The sequence below is a fragment of the Bos indicus genome, chromosome 12, assembly GCF_029378745.1.
Source record: "Bos indicus isolate NIAB-ARS_2022 breed Sahiwal x Tharparkar chromosome 12, NIAB-ARS_B.indTharparkar_mat_pri_1.0, whole genome shotgun sequence".
In the NCBI taxonomy this organism is placed as follows: Eukaryota; Metazoa; Chordata; class Mammalia; order Artiodactyla; family Bovidae; genus Bos; species Bos indicus.
Genome location: NC_091771.1, coordinates 24,062,362 through 24,087,126, shown reverse-complemented (window position 1 = coordinate 24,087,126; position 24,765 = coordinate 24,062,362). Strand labels below are relative to the sequence as shown.

At 38.6% G+C, this 24,765-nt stretch overlaps 1 protein-coding gene across 8 annotated transcripts in view; it reads right to left on the bottom strand.

Moving 5' to 3' along the window:
- Positions 1 to 8,104, bottom strand: part of POSTN (periostin) — a 35,019-nt gene extending 26,915 nt beyond the window's left edge. For 3 of the 8 annotated variants that reach the window (XM_019971373.2, XM_070800172.1, XM_019971372.2), the window contains exons 1-4: positions 7,930 to 8,103; positions 6,510 to 6,608; positions 3,322 to 3,386; positions 1,161 to 1,318 (exon numbers count right to left, since the gene is read on the bottom strand). In XM_019971373.2, coding sequence (XP_019826932.1) covers positions 1,161 to 1,318; positions 3,322 to 3,386; positions 6,510 to 6,608; positions 7,930 to 8,048 — 441 coding nt within the window. In that variant the 5' untranslated portion in view covers positions 8,049 to 8,103. Of the gene's footprint in view, positions 1 to 1,160; positions 1,319 to 3,321; positions 3,387 to 6,509; positions 6,609 to 7,929 lie in introns of all 8 variants that reach the window. The other 5 variants (XM_019971371.2, XM_019971374.2, XM_019971375.2 and 2 more) reach the window with 3 other exon arrangements.
- Positions 8,105 to 24,765: the final 16,661 nt, after the last annotated feature.

Genomic DNA, 24,765 nt, shown 5'->3' with positions numbered 1-24,765 from the left:
GCAAGAATACTGGAGTGGGTTGCCATGCCCTCCTCCAGGGGATCTTCCTGACCGAGGGATTAAACCTGTGTCTCTTGCATCTCCTGGATTGGCAAGCAGGTTCTTTACCACTAGCTCCACCTGGGAAGCCCACGGGTCCTATAGCAGCTGGTATATATAAGCATGATTAGATAAAGGACAGATGGAGGAAAAAATGCTTTCTAAGTCAAACGAAAATGTCCAGCAATTCAAAGTTTGGAGACAGGTCTTGCAGGATAGGTAGATGGGGTAGGAATGTTGTAGTGATCTTTCTAAGTCCAACTGCTGGCACAGAAAGCAGAAGTTGTCCAGTGTGGTTTTATGTTTCTCAGATAACAGGGATAAATTTTAGAAAAGTGTATGGGACAATGACATAGAAGACCTTAATTCTCAAGCAAAGAGTAAATTAAACTGGCAATAGGGAGCCACTAAGCCACTTTTGTGGCATTAGAATACAATGATTAGCCTGGGCTTTAAGAAGGTTGATCTGGGGGCAATGTGTAACAGAAGGAGTGTATTACAAGGATGAAAAATGAGCTGTGGATGACTAATAGTAGTTTCTAAGAACTGAAGAGGGGAGAAGTAAGGATGACTCATAATTTTAAAGTTTGGATTCTGAGATTGGGGTTGCCAGTTACGGAAATGAGCCTGGGGGGCTGTTATTCCATTCATGGTGGTTCTAAAATGATTTGTTCCTTTTTGTTTGTTTGTTTGTTTTTTGCATGTTCATTCATGTCCAACTCTTTGCGACCTTATGGACTGTAGCCCACCAGGGTCGTCTGTTAGTGGGAATTTTCCAGGCAAGAATACTGGAATGGGTTGCCACTTCCTTCTCCAGGGGATCTTCCCAATCAGGGATTGAACCCGCATCTCCTGCACTGGCAAGCGTATTCTTTACCACTGAGCCACTTTTTCCTTACCCTCAATTAAGGAGCATCCTTAATACCCTCATCTTTTTATGTATCATTATATATGCACAACATAAAGATATACAATTTCTATTAATTTCTAAGTTAATAAATCATATACAATTTATATTAATATAGAAATTAATATACAATTTCTATTAATTTCTAAGTTAATATATTGAAATAATATAATAATAACAGCAAAAATTATATTCATTAAAAATAATGAATTACAGAATCCAGGTTGTCCCAAGCTTCGTTACTCGGTGCGAAGTAAGTGAATGATCCCTTTCCTTCAATCTCCTCCCTCAGTTTTGAGACATCAGAATAGCTCTGTGTGGTGGTAGCTCCCACAATGCCCAGCGTTCCATAAACATGGTCAATAGGCATCACTGAAATAATCAAAAGATGAATAAGTACTTAGGAGAAAATGTCAAAAATGTTATTTTACAATGATTTAACCTTTACAAGAAGTCCCTCAAGATATTTTACTGATGATTTTAGCAACACAAGTCTATGAATCATCAGCTTTATATGAAAGTTGCTTTTTGAATGTCAAATGATAAAGTACTATTGTTGTTGTTTGGTCGCTCAGTCCTGTCCAACTTTTTGTGACTCAATGGATTGCAGCATGCCAGGCTTCCCTGTCCTTCACTATCCCCCAGAGTTTTCTCAAACTCATGTCCATTGGTTTAGTGATGCTATCTAACTATCTCATCCTCTGCCATCCCCATCTTGTTTTGCCTTCAATCTTTCCCAGCTTTAGGGTCTTCCAGGCTCCTCTGTCCATGGAATTTTTTAGGCAAGAATATTGGTGTGGGTTGCCATTTCATACTCCAGGGGATCTTCCCAACCTAGGGATTGAACCCGGGTCTCCCACACTGTAGGCAGATTCTTTACTACTGGTACCATCTGGGAAGCCCCAAAGTACTTATCCTTTATGTTGAAGGTCAAAGAATTTTAAATTATTATCCTAGTTTATTTAATGTTTTATCTATTTAGTTGTCAAATCTGCTATGTCTATAAGGGTTCAATCACAATTATCACTAAGTGTCTTTGATCATTTCATTGAAAAAAAATTTCCTCACTTCTCTCTGAGAGTGGCCAAGGTAATAATTTTTTTCATGCTGGCTTAAAGCTCCTAAGTAGTATAATACTGGTAGGTATAAGGACCATAATTACATAGATTTGGGTCCCTGAAAGAAATATGTAGACCTACTTCTTTTCATCATAATTTCAGGAAGAAAATAGATTAAAATATCTAACACTGCCAGAATATATCTCCTGAACTTCAGAATGAAAATTAATATGTGAATGTTAGCCTTTAGGTTGGGTATAGCCAACTTATTCTTCATGACCTTATTTAAAGTTTAGTATGACTTGGATCATATCACAGGAGATATGATTCTTATCTTTGTGACAATAGAAAGAACAGGTATGCAATTAGTAAATTAAATTACAAATTAGGATTTAAAGACACCCCAGCAGAATGGGGAAAATGAGTCCAAATTAACAGGTTAAATGCCACAAGGTTCCATGTAAATCCTGTGCCTAAGTTGAAAAAACAAATTCCTGTGGAAGACTTGATTTGATAGTATTCATATAAAACAGACCACTACTCTGTATTAATTAATTAAAAATTCAACATGAGCTAATGGCATAACATGGTTACCAATGACATCAACAAAAGTTCAGGAGCTCCCTACACTGACATATTTGTCTCAATATTCTCTCCACTGCCTGGACACACATGGGTTGTAGACACCAGTTTTGGATCACAATTTAAAAAAAAAAAGACTGGATTAGAGGTTTTCCATGGGTTGCTGTCCATGACAGTAAGGGCTCCAAAGTCTAGATCCCATTCAAACTGTGGGTGATGAGCCCACAGAAAGGAAGATTCTATTGGGGAAGACAGAATAGCTGGAGGAAGGGTATGATGACTTGTGTTAAATATTTGAATGGCTGTCATCTCAAAGAGGAAATAGATGAACTATTTTTTCTCAAGTTGGTGAGTTACAGGAAACCAACTTTCAATATGAAGAACCTTATAAAATCAGAGCTGTTGAATCAGAAAAGATGAAGCCTTGCCAAGTAGTCAACCCATGTTTCTAGACGAGTTCAAAGAAAGGGATTTTGTAGTGAGGATCTTTGTCTTGAGGAAATGTTGAACTAATTTAAATTTGGAATAAGTGTCTGTTGCCCAGCACCCAGTGTACAAGATGTATGTTTTCATGCTTTATTGCCTTGATGAACTAATGATTAAGATATGGAGAATATATCTTGGATTTATCATGGTGCTAAACACACACACATATTGGCTTCTCTAAAAGCTAATTCAACTCTTTTTCCTCACACAAGACAAATTTTTCATTTAATCCTATAATTGAAACATTACCTGCTGGGCAGCCTTTCATTCCTTCCATCCTCATATAACCAGGGCAGCATTCATATAACACAGTCCTATACATTGGAAGAAAATTAATATTAAAATGGAGGCACTGCATAGGATACATTTTGACAAAGATAGCAAAACATATCATTTTTTGCCATGACTTATTGATAATTTAGATATCAAGTTTGTTGTTTGTTTGTTTGTTTATGACATTGTTGTTTAGTTGCTAAGTTGTGTCTGACTCTTTGCAACCCCATGAAGCAGCAGGCCAGGCTTCCCTGTCCTTCACTATCTCCCTAAGTTTGCTCAAACTCAAGTCCATTGAGTAGGTGATGCCATCCAACCATCTCATCCTCTGTTGCCCACTTCTCTTCCTGCCTTCAATCTTTCCCAGTATCAGGGTTTTTTCTAATGAATTGGCTCTTCACATCAGGTGGCCAAAGTATTGGAGCTTCAGCATCAATCCTTCCAATGAATATTCAGGGTTGATTTCCTTTAGGATGGACTGGTTTGATCTCCTTGCTGTCCAAGGAACTTTAAAGAGTTTTCTCCAGCACCACAATTCAAAAGCATCAGTTCTTCTGCGCTCAGCTTTCTGGATGGTCCAACTCTCACATCCCCACATGATTACTGGAAAAACCATATCTTTGACCTTTTATGACATTAAGGTAGTTATATGAGTTTCGTTTCTCATTAGCCTCATGGCATGGTGGAAAATTCCAGGATCGTGGAGCCAGAAGAATGAAATTTGGTTCCCAGTTCCACTACCTAGTAGATGTGTGACCTTGAGCAAATCATTTAATACATTTCTGTCAACTGATACATAAATTCCTAAAGACGACTTTGGAATTTTTAGCAGCTGCAAGCAGATGGCAAATCAGGCATTCTTCCTGTCAATATTATTGATTTCTTTGGTTATTTAAAACTAGCTACCAGCATTTACATTTATTCCAGAGCACAGATGTCAATGTGTTTGTGAAAATGAAGTTAACAGAAATAAGCTAATGTAATTAATCAAAGAAGACACGTTATATTTCTGGTAAAAAACCAGACTTCAAAGCAGGAAATTTTTTTTAATGGAAAGCAAGAAGGATTCTTGGCATATGCCTTGTACAAGCCTTGGCATCTCTAATATATTTAGATGATTAAAGTAAGATTATATCAGACTTCCTTAACTTCCAGGAAGGGTGTAATAAAGATTTCCCTTAAATGTTTCAGAAAGCAGGTCCTTTCTTATGTAGTTAGTGTGCATTCCAAATAAGCCTCCTGGTAATCAGGAATATAACGAACAAAGGGAGAAGAATCCAGAGCTTTGGCATTCCCAACTGGGGCCTGACCTAAATCATGGCCAGGATCCTTGTAACCACTGACTTACACTGTAATTGTGTCAATGACTCATAAGTCTAGCAGATGTCTGCAAACTAATAGGAATAATGTTCCGGTCAAGAAGTAACATTAGTTACAATTATATTAAGCCAATGTGTGGGAACAGGCAGCAGTGTCCTGTGAGGTCCTAAACTTGGTTACTATGGAGAGTCCAGCTAAGGCTGTATGTTTTGAATACATGATTCTTAGTAGAAATAAAGATAGCCTTATGCATTTTAAATAGTATCTGTTCATACCTCCTTTTCCAACCAGTGTATATCCAATTTGCTTAAAATAATTTAAATTTAAGGATGACTAATATTATGAATTAAAGTTATTTAGTAATTTCACATTTGTTCATTCATTTTACCTTCAGAGCTTCCCTGGTGGCTCAGACGGTAAAGCGTCTGCCTACAATGCGGGAGACCAGGGTTCAATCCCTGGGTCAGGAAGATCTCCTGGAGAAGGAAATGGCAACCCACTCCAGTATTCTTGCCTGGAAAATCCCATGGATGGAGGACCCTGGTAGGCTACAGTCCATAGGGTCGCAAAGAGTAGGACACGACTGAGTGACTTCACTTTCTTTACCTTCAGAATATGAATTAAATTCACATTTCATAGGTAAAGCAATGAAGACTCCAAAAGATTATGTGATTTAGTATTTGTAACCAATATTATTGTTAGGAATATATTTTTAGCAATACCCTAACCCTTTCACCTATTTAGGGTATCTGAAATTTAACGATGATGTGTCTCCCATAATATTGTGGTTCTCAGGGTATCCTTCACTGAGGGTGGGGTCCAAATTAATAGGAAGCAGGCAGGAGCCATTTCCACTGTTTTCTTGAGCAAGGATGACATCTCTGACCTTTTTAATCTAGTAACTTGTTCTATCTAGAACTCAGCTCCTCCATATTAAAATGAAGAATTTGCCAATATGTATTAATTGATTAAACCAATAAGCTATCAAGTAATAAAAAATGTTTTCCAATTTTAAGTTAATAAGTGAAACAGATAACTAAATTGGGGAGTAATCATCTTTTTTGGTTATTGAAATAGTCTAGTGGTGGGCTTCAATTATCACCTTTGGAGACTCCAAGAATCTGACAGTTTGGGATGGAGTGACGGATTAAATGAAAAGATGAAACCTGAATCTTTTCCAACTTTAATCTTTGATGAAAACTCTAGGGTAAAGTGGAGTATTTTAGATAATTTCTAAATGACTGGAGGCAAACAATCTTACCTTAAAATCCTGATTTTTCAGATCAATCTGTTCCTCTGGCCCACTTTTTAATAAAATGAGAAAACTGAGACAATGAGGTTAATTGACTTCCCCAAGACAAAAAAAAAACCAAACCAGGAGGAGAAATGACATAGTGAAACTCTCAGTGATTCCATTCAAACTTTCTGTGATTCTATACCAAGTCACATGGCCAGTGGCCATTTCCTTTTCCAGGGGATCTTCCTGACCCAGGGATTGAACCCAGGTCTCCTGTATCACAAGCAGATTCTTTGCCAACTGAGCCACCAGGAAGCCCCAAGATAAAAGAGGCCCAACCAGGAGTAGAAATGACATAGCCCAACTATTACAGTGATTCTATAGCAGGTCACATGGCTAGTGCTGTAGAGTCAGGGAAAAAGTTAGTTTTATGAGTACAGGGAGAAATGCAGGGGAAATTTCTTTATTCACAGTGATCCATTTTTTTTAAGCTCCCAATTTTGGAGAGAATTTTCAAAAGAACAGTGTGTGTTTCTGTCCAAAGAAAGCCATGGGCATTGCAGTATTGTCTTTGGAATTGGCACATTAAAGAAAAGATGAGACTTACGTTTTTTTCCCACAGATGGCACCTTGATACCAGTTCCTGCAGGTACTTAAGTATTTCTTTTTGGTGCCCAAAATCTGTTGAAGGGCGCAGACATTTGGACTGGAAGATAGAAGTAAGGAAGAGTGTTAAATGTCATAACATTAACAAATAGTTTTTCATATCTGTAGGTCAGGTGGTTAAAAACAAAGAAAGAAAATGAAAAAATTACTATGTGGTTTAGATTTTCAAAGACGTGACTCTCATCATGGGCAGATCTCATTCTTGATCCAATCCTACTGAGTCATTAGAAAAACTAACTGTGACAGACAGAGAGGAAATTGTACACTTCTGGGAATACAATGCCAGTATTTCAGAAGTTAATCTAATAGATTTTAACAATATGTTTCTTATTACTTTTAATAGTAGGTAATGCCCTGACCCTTTTAAACCAAACATGTACTCACGTAGGGCTTGGGAGTGGCTTCGGGGCCCTGGAACAATGACAGATCAGACAGCAAAATAGACAAGTTTTACTGAGTCCCAAGATACTGTGCTCTGTAATTTTCTAGGTAAGCAATCACAGAAGTAAGTGAATGCTAAGATTAACTTAAATAATATGGCTGCCCAAAGGAAAATTTATTTCTTTGCCTGGAAGTAATTAGATTAAAACATTCTCTGCCAGAATTTTAAGTGTTTTTCTCCCTTAAAGAGATGCGAGTCTTATTTGCTCTGTAAGGCAAGGGAACTTGGAAGCATGATGAAAAATTCCTCTGAGACACAGGCAGCAGTACCAACATCCATTTCAAAAATTAATACTAAATGCTTGGTTAAGTTACTAAATTGTCTGATAACTTTAAGAAACTCAGGTGTAGTTTTTTCTATGAAATCAAGTTATTGCAAATTTTACAGAATGCAAAATTTAAAAGCATTCTTAAATGCTTCAAAAAACTTCAGAAAACTTGTTACATTATCTATTGTGTAATTTTCATAATGAAAATTACACATACATACATACATACATACACATACATAAATGAAATTTTCCCTAACGTAATGTGAGATATTTCAAAGCTGTTTATGTAATGAGAGCCTCTAGCTACAGATTCTTTAATTTTGAAAACCTCATTCCAAAAATTTAGAAGGAAATAAAACACAAATAAACTGAATTGTAAAGAAATGCCCTGTTAAATGTTGTTATTTAGACTAAAATCTTGCAATGTTTCATAAAAAGCAATTATACACAAATTATTTGGACAGTAATTCTTAAAGTTTAAGACATGTACATAAACCACAGATTACTCATTTGTTCCTTTTTCTTATTACAAATAAGTAGGAAAAAACCCCTGAGGTATAAACAAGAAACTTTATGTAGAAATATACAAACAACAAGCTAAGGGGGTGGGGGTGGGGAAAGGTTTATAAAATCAAACCACTGACTTACCCCTGATCCCGGCCCCTGATACGGCTGTGAGCCAAGATCTTGTCATAATGACCATTGGCATTTGCAGGGTTAACAACCAGCAGCAGGAACAGAGAACATACTGGTAAGAAAGGAATCATCTTTAGTCTCTCCGTTGCAGTTAGTTCACGAAGAGAACTGGCAGTGGGCTTTGGAGAGCTCAGAGCTTATATACATGTCAGAGTTCTGGGAGGGAGCTCTGCATCAACCTGGGAATCTGAACTCTCTCCAAAAGCCATCAGCAGCTTCAAGTTGCCAGCTAAAATCCGCTTTTGTCAGTTGTATTTACTGAGCCTCTTTTTTCTTCTCGCTCTCCAAAAGATGTTTATTTTTGTATGATTTATCTTTTCTTTATTTTGCTTCCTGACTCGTTTCAAATTTCCATCTTATTCATTTGTAATTTAGAGGGTTTTCATGGGAAATGATTTCGTTTAGACGTTAAGGATCATTCTGTAATCCACACCTTTCAGAGTCCCTGTCCCCGTGCTCAATGAGAGCATGATTGGATCTTATCACATTTTGTCATATTCAGTTCAGAGCCGAACTGGAAGGTTATTATTTTTCACCAGTAAGCAAAGGTCGATGTAAGTCTGATAATCACAAGGCAATAACGACTGCTGATTAAAAACAAATGTTGTCTAGATACAAACTTTCACAGAGTATGAGATTAGAATTTTAACTGGATGATGAAACATGTAGGAGGGATCATATTTTCACTAAACTGGGGGGATACCTCCCATTTCACTTCTCCTTTCAGATGTCAAGGCATAGATGGAGTTAACACACATCCAGTTCTGGCAAGTTTCCCTAACTTTTGAAATGAAGCAGCAAAGGAAAAGCATGCGTGCTTTGGTGTTTCTTTCCTTACATGCAGGGCATGATGTTGACCATCTCTGGACAGCACATCTCTTGGTAACCATGGGGCAAAAGCATGCCCTTTTGGAAACCACTATTACCAATCTAACTGAAAGGGAATAATGCAATATGTGTTAAGAAACAGGGGCATTGCCGGAATTCTGCTTCTTCTGTTTTATAAAGAGTAACTAAAGTCTCAATGTTACGCAGTGCGTTTCCTAGCCAAGAGAATATCCACTCTCACCACCCCATATATGATACGGCAAATGTTCAGAACGCTTTGGATGAAAGAAATTTGAACATCAGAAGTCAACAATTACCTGCAATAACTGCAGTCTCCCTGGATAAATAAGTCACACATTATCCTAAAGTAACAGTGTAATTCAAATACATTCTTGTTGCAAAGTAGTCCAGCTATAATGGTCCATCAGAGTTGATTCCCCACTGGCAATGGAGAGAAATCTGAAACTGAATCTGTGTTGCCCGATTGGATGGGCTTTTAAGGGGGACTGGAATGGGCCAAAGAGGATTCCAAGAACCAGGAGAGTTATGGTAAGCTTGCTATAGGATTTTGTCTTGGGGCACTGAAATAATTCTGCAATGTGCTGCTAGTTTATTGAGAAAGCATACAATAAAATAATAAATTCTAAAATATGTTTAGAGGCTTCTTTTCAATTTGAAAACCTTGATATTAAGGTAGAGAAAATGCAAGAGCAATTCAGAAGGAGAACTGGAGAGAAGATGGTAAGAAGTAAAGTATATGCTTTCCCTGGCCCCTCGTGGGAAGAATTAATCTATCACTTATGTTCCTCTGAATGGAATTATTTTAATTTTAATGTCACTGGTTTGCTTTATACAGTAGGTTTCTATTATCCTTATGTTGTACAAATAGTAGGTGATCAGTAATTGTTTATTAAATAGGATAGAAAAGCTTTTATGAAAACAAGTTCTAATATAAATATATTAGTTATTAGATTATTAATAACATAGGTATATAAAAGTCTTCGATTCTAGACTGGTGAGGCATTATGATGTAGATTGAACATCTTAAGATATAATGGTGGAATTTTGGAATTATAGAGAAACAGATCAAACTCAAGATACAGAAACCTCTCCAACATCATCACTGTAAATATTAATAGTCATCACTCTTTACTGAGATGCTCTCTGAGATTAATGCAACCCTTTTTGTTTTAGATAGCTGTAACTGTTAATAAGCACTTTTGTGATGAAGCTGAAATCTACTCATATCCAGTGGGGTTGGACTGGAGAAGAAAGACTGAGGTATTCAGTGGAAGATATAAACTTGGTTAATATGTATCAAGAGTAAAAGAGTTCTTTAAATCTGGTCCAGAATGACAACACATAGACTTAGGAAGATAGGTGTGAAAGCAAAATTAATAATATTCTGTTGTTACCTACTTTTTTATCAGTGCCTATAAATGGAAAATATATTGATTATTTTCAAGAACAATTTTGAAGTATTTGTTCCTGTGACCACAGTTTTATCCGTGGGAATCAATGGCTTCCATTCATCCTGATTCCTTCAGTGGCGCAAATGGACAAATAATTGCATGAAAAAAGTCGTGAAAATGGAAAGGCGTTAGTATTTCAAAAGGCAACTGTCCTCTTCTGAAAGGAGTTAGAGATTTACTTTTTGTAAGAAGCATGATATATGTTCACATTTTAAAAAGAGGGTTCTTAAATCTTTCTTTTCGGAGTTTTGAATAATTGAGCTTAAATGTAGCCATCCTGAGTATTATATTTGGAACTTGTAAAAGTCCCATGGACGTCAACACATGCTAGCCCTCAACAAATATTTACATTCAGGATGAGTAATGCCATCAAAGAGGATCTTGAAAATGAGGACCAGATTGTACATCTAAATTACATGTAAATTTAGAGGTTGGAGAACATTCCAAGAGAAGGAGCATTTAGGGTAAAAAGAAAAAAAGCACTGCAATTTAAAATGCTGAGCTTAGCCCAGAAGTGTGATATTATAAGACATTATATAGTGGGAGGAAGTCCAAGCAACTACTTTAGCCAGCATCCTGGCTTTAAGGAAGCTAATAATGAAACTGTGGTCCATCAACAACTTGGTGTAGGGTGAGGGAAGGAAATAGTTTCAGAGAATGGGAAGAAAACACTGTCCAAGCTGTAGAGAAAAGATTTTAAAATCTTGAGAGCAACACAATTCTCTCCTTTCAGAGAAGTCACTAAGGGTTAATCTCTTGCTTTCTCTCCACACAGGACCCTTATTCTTCGGTTTCATGAAAAGATCCTGCCCCTGTGTTAGCTACATAATTTTATTAGCAGTCTGGAGGAAGATTGAAACCTTGGCAATTGTCTGACTTTCAGGGTTGCAGAGTTTGACCTGGAAATGTAAGTCATTACTGAAAAAGAAATGATTTACAACCAAAGAAAAATAATGTGTCTGAAAGAGATGTTTGTTTCTAACTATCAGGATGCTACCTTACTGGCAGTTTGCAAATTATCAGGTGGGTCATTGTAGAGGCCTTGTAACCTCTAGAGACTGTGATGTGATTAAAGTATTGTGCTTATTATCACCAGCATGTGAAAAGTGTTAGTCGCTCAGTTGTGTTCTACTCTTGGCCACCCCATGGACTGTGGCCCACCAGACTTCTCTGTCTATGGAATTCTCCTGGCGAGAGTAATGGAGTAGACTGCTATTCCCTTCTCCAGGGAATTTTCCCAACCCAGGGATGGAACCTGGGTCTCTCACTGCAGGCCGATTCTTTACTGTCTGAGACACTAGGGAAGACCTATCACCAGCATGTGTTGCTGCTGCTGCTGCTGCTAAGTCGCTTCAGTGGTGTCCAACTCTGTGCAACCCCATAGATGGCAGCCCACCAGGCTCCCCCGTCCCTGGAATTCTCCAGGCAAGAACACTAGAGTGGGTTGCCATCTCCTTCTCCAATGCATGAAAGTGAAAAGTGAAAGTGAAGTCGCTCAGTCGTGTCTGACTCTTAGCGACCCCATGAACTGCAGCCTACCAGGCTCCTCCGTCCATGGGATTTTCCAGGCAAGAGTAGTGGAGTGGGTCGCCAGTGCTTTCTCCGACCAGCATGTAACCAACATTAAACTTATTCTGCATGCTCTAGGATTGGACATGGCCTATGGATTCAACAAACCTAGATACTCAAGCCAAGAGCAGGTTTTTTAAAAACAGAATGCCCTTGGTATTGCATGATCTGGAGTGATCCAATAATTGAATTGAATTATCCAATAATTTAAAATCCCATTTTTGTGTGTGTGTGGAATCTTGATGTTTCTTGAGTATTACTTTTCTTTCCTTTTGCTCATTTGTAAAACACCAGTAATAGAACTTACTTGTAAAACACCTTAAGGCTTTGAAGCACCTTAGCTTAAAAGGAAGCTACAGTTTCTTGGGGACCCAATTCTCAGTGTCCAAGCACATTCACCAGTGAAGGGTGCAGCCTTCCTTGGTACCTGGAAGTTCTGTACCTGGAAGCTTTGTAAACTGAAGTTCTGGCAAAGACCCCAGAGATGTTACTTCCCTCAAATGAGAGAAAACATTTTCTTAAAGTGATTAGATTATGCTGAACTCAGCCAACAGTAGAAGGAATTCAAATTAAGCCTAAAATTAAATTTTGCAGTTTTTTCCTCATGAAACATTCACACGGCCAAAATAAAAATAAACATTAATGGCCAACTTAAAAGAGGTCAGTTCAGATCAGTTCAGTCACTCAGTAATGTCTGACTCTTTGCAACCCCATGAATTGCAGCACGCCAGGCCCCCCTGTCCATCACCAGCTCCCGGAGTTCACCCAGACTCACGTCCGTTGAGTCAGTGATGCCATCCAGCCATCTCATCCTCTGTCGTCCCCTTCTCCTCCTGCCCCCAATCCCTCCCAGCATCACAGTCTTTTCCAATGAGTCAAGTCTTCGCATGAGGTGGCCAAAGTACTGGACTTTCAGCTTTAGCATCATTCCTTCCAAAGAAATCCCAGGGCTGATCTCATTCAGAATGGACTGGTTGGATCTCCTTGCAGTCCAAAGAACTCTCAAGAGTCTTCTCCAACAACCACAGTTCAAAAGCATCAATTCTTCGGCACTCAGCTTTCTTCACAGTCCAACTCTCACATCCATACGTGACTACTGGAAAAACCATAGCCTTGACTAGATGGAAAGTAATGTCTCTGCTTTTCAATATGCTATCTAGGTTGGTCATAACTTTGGAAGGGCAGTATTATAGGCTCAGATATTTGTGGCTAACACCTTGTAAATCTTATAAGAAGTGTCACCTCTCCAGCCATCCACCCAGTGTGTTTCTTCCAGTGGATTTCTTCCTCTATAGATCTTTGCTCATAGATCTTTAGGCATGCCCTGGCCAAACATATTTAAGATAATGAAATCATATTCCAAGAAAGATATGACTTAACTGGATCCCAAAGAAAGCATTAAATGACATCTCTTTTAATGTTAATTCATTTAGAAATCAGTTGGCTTTCTGTGGTAAATGCAGACAGTGTGCTATCTTTTTTAAAAAATGCACTTAGACCTTCATTTTCTTTAAAAATCTGTCAGTGACAGATTTCACTCCTATACTAAGTAACCAGTGTTTCACTATTTGTCCTTATTTAAGGTCCAAACTTTTGAAAATTTTAAAATGGGAGTGTATTAGGAACACTTCTTATTACCAGTATTTACTTGTATTTCTCTGGAGACATCTAGTGGAGAAAGTGCAGTATATGTTTCCAAAAGTACAGATATACATTTTGATTAAAATAATAATTAATATGAATGTGACATAAAAAAATCTTAAACATTTTATGTGCATTTCAGAATGCCAGGCAACTAAAGATTAGCAATGATCTCTTACATACAATATTTTCAAGCTGATTTAGATTGACTGCAATAAATGATGTCAAATCCAGATAAAAAGTGAAAAATCTGGTCTTGTGTTTGTATGTATATGTCTGAAGAATGAATCACTTCATTGTTTTTTAATCTGAGTTTTTGTTGTTGTGCTACATTGACATAGATTAGTGACAAGGATAAGAAATTGTGATGGACTTTTCTATGTCAGGTAACTGATTGGAAATGATCAATTCCGCAGTTTATTTTCAACTATTGGTTTCTCGTCATGTTTCTTGCCTGCTTGATGCTGTTGACAGGTGCCTTTGATCTTTTCTCTCACTGAGATTTGAACTAAGTCCTCATTTCAGAGACAGTTAAGACTCTAGTCACCATCTGTCTCCCACTTACAGATAACTTCTAATATCCTTTCAGACCAGATTGTAAGATAAAGGGATGGATAACTGCTGCTGTTGAAAGAACTCTGTAGACATCCATCACTTAAAGTGCTAGAATTTCAATGTCCTGTCTGACATATGTGTTCTCCTAAAAGAATGCTCTGAGCTACACTAACACCATCATTCATGATAATCTGTTTATCACCTCCTTTTGTCCCTCTGAAACAGAAATATTCTCGGGCCTCATATTTAGCCCTCTGTCTGCTGATATCTCCTCCATTTATTTGTCCATGTTGACATTGTCCTCAAATCCTCAACTTCTGTGTCCAGTGTTTGTAATACACTGCCTATATTCTCTCCCTCTCTCCATACCTGAGAAGTTTCTTGTACTTCTTCCAGGAAAACAACCAAAGTTGAGTTACTTCTCACATCCCTTTCTCTCTTTCTTTCTTTTTAAAAGTATTTATTTATTTGTTTGGCTGTGTCACGTCTTAGTTGCAGCAAGTGGGATCTTCGTTGGGCCATGCAGGATCTTTCACTGTGGCACTTGGACTCTCTAGTGGTGGCATCTGGACTTTCCAATCATGATGCATGGGCTCAGTTGCTCTGAGGCACATAGAATCTTAGTTATGCAACAGGGATCGGACCGGAGCCCCCTGCGTGACAAGCAGAATTCTTAACCATTGGACCATGAGGGAAGTCCCTACTTCTCATTTTTCAACTGTACTCTGTCTGCTAGCCTCAAAGATTGAGGCTGCTTTAAAATAAACGGATTTTCTCCACTTCTCCAGATATCGATCTTATATGATAACTTTCCAATTGCAGAGATTGAGCATTTTCACTATTGGAGATTCTTCTTTCTCTCCGCCTATATAATGAGATTTCCCAATTTCCTTGTTCAAATGTCCTCAAAAATGTCACTTCTCTAAATGCATGCATTGCAGAAGGTTTTTACTTGCTACAATTTTCTTATGTGCAAACTAATCCTGGGGTACTGTGTTAGCACTGTGGGGGAACAGAAATGGAAAAGACCTCCTATTCTCCTTGTTTAAACAAATGCCTTTTTTATTCTTGTTCCCGGGGATACCTGTACTTGTGGAAAAAATGGAATTAGACAAGTCTTAGGACCTAAAATTATATCTACATGTACAACCTACACAAGGGTTTGGACATAATAGTCTCCCAGGATATAACGAACAGCAAAAAAATGACCTTATTAGAAATAGTTCTGGAGAGAAAAGTCATTCAAGTGGGTATAGAGACTAATTCTATGGTTCTTATTCAGATAAAAAAAAAAATAAGGCTTATAGTAGTTGATGGCAGCTTTTACCTTAAATGAGAAAAGAATTTTTGATTAAGTCTGCTTTTTATTTTCATAGACACACTCGTAGTTGCACATTTCTTACCTGTAGCAAGTCATTTTCAGTTTAAGTGTGAGTGCTCAGTAACGTCCAGACCCCATGGACTATAGCCCACCAGGCTCCTCGTCCATGGACTTTTTCAGGCAAAGTCTTAAATATGCGCGTGTGTGTGTGTGCACGTGCACGCTCTCAGTTGCTCAGTTGTGTCCTGCTCTTCGTGACCTCATGGATTGTAGCCGCCAGGCTCCTAGTCCATGGAATTTTCCAGGCAAAGTCCTGAAGATCAGTGTATGTACTCAGTTGCTCAGTTGTGTCTGACTCTTTGTGACCCCATGGACTGTAGCCCACCAGGCTCCTCTGTCTGTGGGATTCTCCAGGCAAAAATACAGGAGTGGGTTGCCATTCCTTCACCAGGGGATCTTAAAAATAACAATAGTAGCTATTTATTATAATGAATATATTGATGTACATCATCAGTGTTTGGAATTCACACACAAAGTAAAATGTGGGAGAGAAAACTTACTTTGGGTGGGAGTTGATAGTGCTGGTACAGTAAGAAACTTTAATAGCCAAGCAGTAAAAAAAATAGAGGCTGTAAATTAATATTTCTTCAGTCTGAGAGTATTTCAGTCAGTTCAGTTCTGTCGCTCAGTCATGTCCGACTCCTTGCAACCCCATGGACGGCAGTATGCCAAGCCTCCCTGGCCATCACCAACTCACAGAATTTACTTAAACTCATGTCCATTGAGTTGGTGACACCATCCAATCATCTCATCCTTTGTCACCCCCTTCTCCTCCTGCCTTCAATCTTTCCTAGCATCAGAGTCTTTTCAGATGAGTTAGTTCTTTGCATCAGGTGGCCAAAGTATTGGAGTTTCAGCTTCAACATCAGTCCTTCCAATGAATATTCAGGACTAATTTCCTTTAGGATGGACTGGTTGGATCTCCTTGCAGTCCAAGGGACTTACAAGAGTCTTCTCCAACACCACAGTTCAAAAGCATCAATTCTTTGGCTCTCGGCTTTCTTAATAGTCCAACTCTCACATCCGTACAGTATTTGGGGAATTTCAATTTTAAGACAGATTATGTTTTCAATTGTATTTAAGCACCCATCAGCACATATTTTTACCATGCAGCAGTGACTTTTTCGCCAGCTTTTTTTTAACACCTTTTCTCCCCTTAATCTGAAAAGGTTTATATCCAAAGGTTAATGGGTATACTGAAAGAACAAATCATTTGCCCAAATTGACCCACATTTTGGACATTTCTGTTTTGGCAAAACCCCAGTTGAAGGGAGGGAGCTCAGTTAATTTCTCTGGGAGTTCCAGTTATCTAGCTCTGCCTAACACACCATCCTGAGCTTAGAGGCATAAAATAGCAGTGGATTTCTCTGGGTCTGGGAATTCTCACAGTACACATTGAAGATCCATCCTGCTGTGCTGTCGGCAGCTTCAGCTGGGGAGGCCAGAATGGCTGGTCAGTGGCCGCCAGCCGCCACCTGAAACACCTTGTACTGAAGGAGGCTCTGTTGCCAAGATGGTGTCTTCACTTGGAGGTCAAGCACGTTGGCAAGGTGGGCTGGAAGGCTGAGCTCAGCTGGCACTGTCAGCTGGAGCATCTCCCCATGGCCTCTCCAGTTTGTGGCAGCCTCAGAGTAGTTAGACTTTGTACATGATAGCTCCATGATCCAACTAACATGCATGTTTTTTAATGAGCTGACTCTGAGCACACGTGACGATGTTCAGTCACAGTAATAATGACTGAAAGTGTCACAAGTCAGTCCAAACGTCAGAAGAGGGCTCATAGACAACACCCCTCAATGACAAGAGGATAAAAATACTTGTGGCAATGGGAGAATAGCATTAGATTCTGGGACTTCTGGTAGATCTAGAAATGCCTACAGAGTCCTCAAAACACTGGTGAAATCAGATAATGTATGTGGAAGAACTATATACCTAATAGCTTCATTTCCTATTTTATTTTTTGAAAGTCATCAGAAAATCATCATGCTGATCGTGCTTTAAATTTCCATACTCCTGGATTATAGTTCTCTTTAGAATTTTGAAGCTTGGACTGAATAACGTGTAAAACACCTATCCACCCTGGCAGGAAATGGCTTTGAACTTTTGAAAGGACATGGGTTTTAATGATGGAAGAAAATTTAGAAAGTATTTTTGAAATCAGGATGTGGAATTCTAAACTAGGTAACTTTAGTGTTTCTGTATCATATTGCAGATTTAACTGTCTGACCTCTAGTGGTTGGAACCACTTTTTCCAACTGTAAAGGAGATAAACTTCCTTCAGAGTTTGTTCAGCCTTGACTAATTCCTTTGAGATTTTATCGACAAAATAACAAATCCAGGAGGTAGCAGATGAAACTATTTTGGCTATAATAACTAAAGTCCTAAAAACTGACTTTTAGCTTAACTATATATCCGTGCTGACCCTTTAAAAATGTGAGGGTTTTATAATTATATAGTAAAAAAATATTGTGACCATTCCCCAGCTAACTTGGGCTCTAAAGTACTGTTATATGAAATGTCTAGATTAGTTAACCCTAACAGTACATTAGAATGACCTGAAAAGCTTTTAAAAAGTGCAGATATCCAGACCGCCACCCTAGAAAATAAATAAATAAATAAATACTTTCCCAAGAAAAAATAATAAACAGCCAGGATTGGCAGCCACTGGTTCAGATGTTCTGACACAAAGTATCCTAGTTGGATTTTGTTGTTGTTCCTTTTAAGTTAATCAAAGAAATGCTTTCCACTTCTAATTAACTTAGCATATACAACTCACTTGAAGAGATGAAATATTTAGAACTCAATATTTTTTTTCAGTTCAGTTCAGTCTCTCAGTTATGTCCGACTCTTTGCGACCCCCGTGAATTGCAGCACGCCAGGCCTCCCTGTCCATCACCAACTCCTGGAGTTCACTCAGACTCATGTTCATCGATTCGGCGATGCCATCCAGCCATCTCATCCTCTGTTGTCCCCTTCTCCTCCTGCCCCCAATCCCTCCAAGCATCACAGTCTTTTCCAATGAGTCAAGTCTTCGCATGAGGTGGCCAAAGTACTGGACTTTCAGCTTTAGCATCATTCCTTCCAAAGAAATCCCAGGGCTGATCTCATTCAGAATGGACTGGTTGGATCTCCTTGCAGTCCAAGGGACTCTCAAGAGTCTTCTCCAACACCACAGTTCAAAAGCATCAATTCTTCAGTGCTCAGCTTTCTTTACAGTCCAACTCTCACATGACCACTGGAAAAACCATAGCCTTGACTAGACAGAACTTTGTTGGCAAAGTAATGTCTCTGCTTTTCAATATGCTGTCTAGATTGGTCATAACTTTCCTTCCAAGGAGTAAGCGTCTTTTAATTTCATGGCTGCAGTCACCATCTGCAGGGATTTTGGAACCCCCCAAAATAAAGTCTAACACTGTTTCCACTGTTTCTCCATCTATTTCCCATGAAGTGATGGGACCAGATGCCATGATCTTCGTTTTCTGAATGTTGAGCTTTAAGCCAACTTTTTCACTCTCCTCTTTCACTTTCATCAAGAGGCTTTTTAGTTCTTCTTCACTTTCTGCCATAAGGGTGGTGTCATCTGCATATCTGAGTTTCCTTACTTTCTTCAATTTAAGTGGTTTTCCTTACTTTCTTCAATGTAAGTCTGAATTTGGCAATAAGGAGTTCATGCTCTGAGCCACAGTCAGCTCCCAGTCTTGTTTCTGCTGACTTTATAGAACGTCTCCATCTTTGGCTGCAAAGAATATAATCAATCTGATTTCGGTGTTGACCATCTGGTGATGTCCATGTGTAGAGTCTTCTCTTGTGTTGTTGGAAGAGGTCAGGAGAGGTGGCTGTTGGCTGTTGAAAGAGGTCAGGAGGGGCTGCTCTTGTGTTGTTCAAGGTCAGGAGGGGCGGCTGTGAGGAGATTACCCCTTGTCCAAGGTAAGGAGCATCGGCTGCACTTTGCTGGAGCAGCCGTGAAGTGATACCCTATGTCCAAGGTAAGAGAAATCCAAGTAAGATGGTAGGTGTTGCAAGAGGCATCAGAGGGCAGACACACAAACCATAATCACAGAAAACTAGTCAATTTAATCACACGGACCACAGCCTTGTCTAACTCAATGAAACTAAGCCATGCCATGTGGGGCCACCCAAGATGGGCGGGTCATGGGGGTGAGAGGTCTGACAGAATGTGGTCCACTGGAGAAGCAAATGGCAAACCACTTCAGTATTCTTGCCTTGAGAACCCCATGAACAGTATGAAAAGGCAAAATGATAGGAGACTGAAAGAGGATCTCCCCAGGTTGGTAGGTGCCCAATATGCTACTGGAGATCAGTGGAGAAATAACTCCAGAAAGAATGAAGGGATGGAGCCAAAGCAAAAACAATACCCAGTTGTGGATGTGACTGGTGATAGAAGCAAGGTCTGATGCTGTAAAGAGCAATATTGCATAGGAACCTGGAATGTCAGGTCCATGAATCAAGGCAAATTGAAAGTGGTCAAACAGGAGATGGCAAGAGTGAATGTTGACATTCTAGGAATCAGCGAACTAAAATGGACTGGAATGGGTGAGTTTAACTCAGATGACCATTATATCTACTACTGTGGGCAGGAATCCCTTAGAAGAAATGGAGTGGCCATCATGATCAACAAAGGAGTCTGAAATGCAGTACTTGGATGCAATCTCAAAAAAGACAGAATGCTCTCTGTTCATTTCCAAGGCAAACCATTCAATATCACAGTAATCCATGTCTATGCCCCAACTAGTAATGCTGAAGAAGCTGAAGTTGAACAGTTCTATGAAGACCTACAAGACCTTTTACAACTAACACCCAAAAAAGATATCCTTTTCATTATAGGGGACTGGAATGCAAAAGTAGGAAGACAAGAAACACCTGGAGTAACAGGCAAATTTGTCCTTGGAATACGGAATGAAGCAGGGCAAAGGCTAATAGAGTTTTGCCAAGAGAACGCACTGGTCATTTTTTTTTTAGATGAGTTCAAAATAAAGCAATTAGATGATTTTTAGGATTACTTTTGATTCAGATAATGTTATATCACCATACACACGGTTAAAATGGGGGAAGGTGAGATGGATCATGTCTGGGGTTTGACTATGGACTGGAAGTGATCCAAACCATCAAATCTAAGGCAGAGAAGAGAATCTGAAAGGCTGAGTAGGAAAATTCTTGCTGGATATGTTCTCAGAGACGAGCAAAGACACTCTTTCCTTCTCTTCCAAATTCTTCATCCTGCTAAAGTCATCCACTGTCTGATACAGCCTGAAACTTTACATATATGAAAGTCTTTTTAAAAAAAAAAAAAACAAATTCATCTGTTAAGATACAGCTCTGAGAAACAGGAGTAAAAATCTTGTAAAGGTAAAAACTAGTTTATTTCTGCTGATTTCAGATCCTCAAAATTAAGGAAAACTGTAAAGAAACTTATGACTGTCACCATGTTGACCCTTTAGTAAAGACTTTTTATTTTTCATCTTTTATTCCTTTCCATAACTTTTGCATTGGATCTTTCTTCTTTCATGGAAACTTATACATTACTGTTAAAATTTAAAAGGAGATTTAAATATTAATGAAAGTAAAAAGACAGAAATAAGAAATTAAAAACGTAAAGATGAGACAAAGAGAGAGACACTGCTGTATATATACTTTAAAGAGGCTGCTACTTGGGAGTCAGATGGCCAGGGTGGAACCCTTTGTTATCTCATCTTCAGCAATGAGATCATTGGAAAATTGCTTAGCATCTCTGTGCTTCAGTGTCCTTAGCTGACTAATTAGCTAATAATATCTGTCCTTTCCCCTTTCAGAGATGTTTTAGAAGTTATTTTTAAAGTAAGAGAGAGTTTTAAAGTAAATGTCCAAATAGAGTAAATTCTGTGCCTTTTCGAGGTTGATGGAAGTGAATAATACTAAAAAATGCCAATTCTGTTTTTATGTTTAGTGAAACCTTCAAGAGACAGTAAGAGACAATGTGTTTGTTTGTTTGTTTTTCAGCCTTGACAGGCATGGTGAATGAGCTCAAGGAACTATTCTGCTGTAGCAACAAAAATATCAATGAAAATTCCCAGAGTTATTTTTGTTTGAAGTGGGATTGTGTGTATTGGTATGATTTTCATATTGTACAGCAGGTGGGGAGGATTTAGAGTCAGAGGAATAAGACACTTCTGGGGGGAGGAAAATACATAGAAGCACCTACTCAACCTACTCAGATAATCAACTCAGAGGACATACAGGAAGAGCCCAGGTATGGAGGAGAAAGTACAGGTCAAATGCACAAAAGACAAAGTACTAGATGAATAAGTTCCCTATTAGGGTTGTGTGGTCCCAGAATGATGACAGCGAGATGCTTAACTGACGCGTTTTCAAAATGCAAAGTATCCACATTGAAAAGAAGAAAAAAATATATATATATATATATTTATACACATTTAAGAGGGCTTCCCTGGTGGCTCAGTGGTAAAGAATCTGCCTGTCAATGCAGGAGACGTGGGTTTGATCTCTGAGTCGGGAAGATCCCCTGGAGAAGGAAAAGGCAACTGACTCCAGTATTCTTGCCTGGGAAATCCCATGGACACAGGAGCCATGGAGTCACAAAGAGTCAGACACGACTAAGCGACTAACACTTTCCAGTATTCTTGCCTGGGAAATCCCCATGGACAGAGGATTCTGATGGGCGACAGTCCATGGGGTTGCAAAGAGTCAGACACAACTTAGTGACTGAACAACAACCACAATATACACGTAGAAATACTGTTCAGTAATGCATCGGAAAGATATACAATAATTTACATATTTGCTTGTAAATAAATGTAAGTTGTTTTAAGAATCCTTTTTAGTATTTTGTCTAAAAAGATCCAAGATATTTATTTGTGGATACATGGCTTGGTTTTTGGCTGCCAGGAGATATAAATAGTTGAGAATAACTAAAAAGTAAGGTGTGCCTGACAGGATTACTCTTCTGCTGATGTGCCCTGAAAAAGCAGCTATGCTTTGTATCCCTTCATAACATGTGAAATGCACAGTCCAAGAAGGAACTTCTGATTGTTTGGCACAATGACTTTGAGGGTAACGCTTTATATAACCTCATTATGACAGTTGCCTTCCATTGTAGCTTAAGAATTCTGTTTAAGGTCTTGGCAGGACTTATCTATATGCCACCGTATCATATCAAGAGAAAACGAATCCTGAGAGTGTGTCAAGATCTCTGTTGCTATTTCTGTTGGGGATCATGTTACCATAGAAATATATTCCCTGTGGCTTATAAAAGACTTATTTTGCTTAAGTGCTATTTTTATTTTATTCAAAATGAAATAGAGATAAAAATTATAAAAATATTTCTCTTTGGCCTTCAGCCTTAATGGTAATTTCAGTTAAAAGGATAAAGGTAATCAACGCATATCTCTTTTTAGCAATTTTCCTTTACCACGTGTTGGCTCCTTGGGCCAGCATCACCATTAAAAGGATCAGATGAATGGAAGTGAGTGCCGGTGTGTCTTTTGTCTTCCTTTTTAATTCGTGGCTTCCTGAATAGCAGCAGGATCAATTCCACTACTCACATTTGGTCTAGAGTTCAAGACTAATGATTCCACACATGCACAAAAGGATATAAAGACATTTATTTTTATTTTATTTATTTTTTTACTTTACAATATTGTATTGGTTTTGCCATACATCAACATGCATCCGCCATGGGTGTACACGTGTTCCCCATCCTGAACCCACCTCCCACCTCCCTCCCCATACCATTCCTCTGGGTCATCCCAGTGCACCAGCCCCAAGCTTCCTGTATCCTGCATCGAACCTGGACTGGCGATTCGTTTCTTATATGATATTATACATGTTTTAATGCCATTCTCCCAAATCATCCCCCCTCCCCTCCCACAGAGTCCAAAAGACTATTCTATACATCAGTGTCTCTTTTGCTGTCTCGCATACAGGGTTGTCATTACCATCTTTCTAAATTCCATATATATGCGTTAGTATACTGTATTGGTGTTTTTCTTTCTGGCTTACTTCACTCTGTATAATAGGCTCCAGTTTCATCCACCTCATTAGAACTGATTCAAATGTATTCTTTTTAATGGCTAGTAATACTCCATTGTGTATATACCACAGCTTTCTTATCCATTCATCTGCTGATGGACATCTAGGTTGCTTCCATGTCTTGGCTATTATAAACAGTGCTGCGATGAACATTGGGGTACACGTGTCTCTTTCAATTCTGGTTTTCTCAGTGTGTATGCCCAGCAGTGGGATTGCTGGGTCATAAGGCAGTTCTATTTCTAGTTTTTTAAGGAATCTCCACACTATTCTCCATAGTGGCTGTACTAGTTTGCATTCCCACCAACAGTGTAAGAGGGTTCCCTTTTCTCCACACCCTCTCCAGCATTTATTGCTTGTAGACTTGGATCGCAGCCATTCTGACTGGTGTGAAATACTACCTCATTGTGGTTTTGATTTGCATTTCTCTGATAATGAGTGATGCTGAGCATCTTTTCACGTGTTTGTTAGCCATCTGTATGTCTTCTTTGGAGAAATGACATTTATTACTTATGTAAGAAGGCTTTTTCTTGAAAGTAAGGCTGGCTTCCCAAAAGGTTCAAAAGTGATTTGAGAGAGTAGGAAAGGGAGGCTACTATTTTTTTAAAACCAGAAAGTCATTATAATTTTATATTTCAAATTTTTTCCACCTTGAAATTTTTTAATTTAAAAAATTTTATTATTGGAGTATAATTGCATTACAATGTTGTATTAGTTTCTGCTAGTTAAAGTTCCTCCCATGTTCTGTTTTATTATTTTCTTTTATATAGAATATATAAAATTCTATATAAAATTCCACATAATGTTCCTCTTATTACTATAGAAACTCAATTCATTGCTAACATATGTGTGTGGCAGGAAAAATGTACAGTGTTTTGTTCTGTTTTATGTATGTGCACATTACAAATTTACACAAATAGTACTTGCCTGCAGAGAGTGAAAGTGAAGTCGCTCAGTTGTGTCCAACTCTTTGCGACCCCATAGACTGTAGCCTACCTACCATGCTCCTCCGTCCATGGGATTTTCCAGGCAAGAGTACTGGAGTGGGTTGCCATTTCCTTCTCCAGGGAATCTTCCCGACCCAGGGAGTGAACCCGTGACTCCTGCATTGCAGGCAGATGCTTTACCATCTGAGCCACCAGGGAAGCCCAAGGGCAAAAGTCTTCTTCAAAACATGTCTGAAAGGGTGGAAGTTTTAATTTTTTGCCAGGCAAAATTGTGAAAAAGGGGAGAAGATGGTTCTTACAAATTGTAAAGCAATCAAGACTTTTGTGTGTTCAGATTTCCTACAGATGTGTA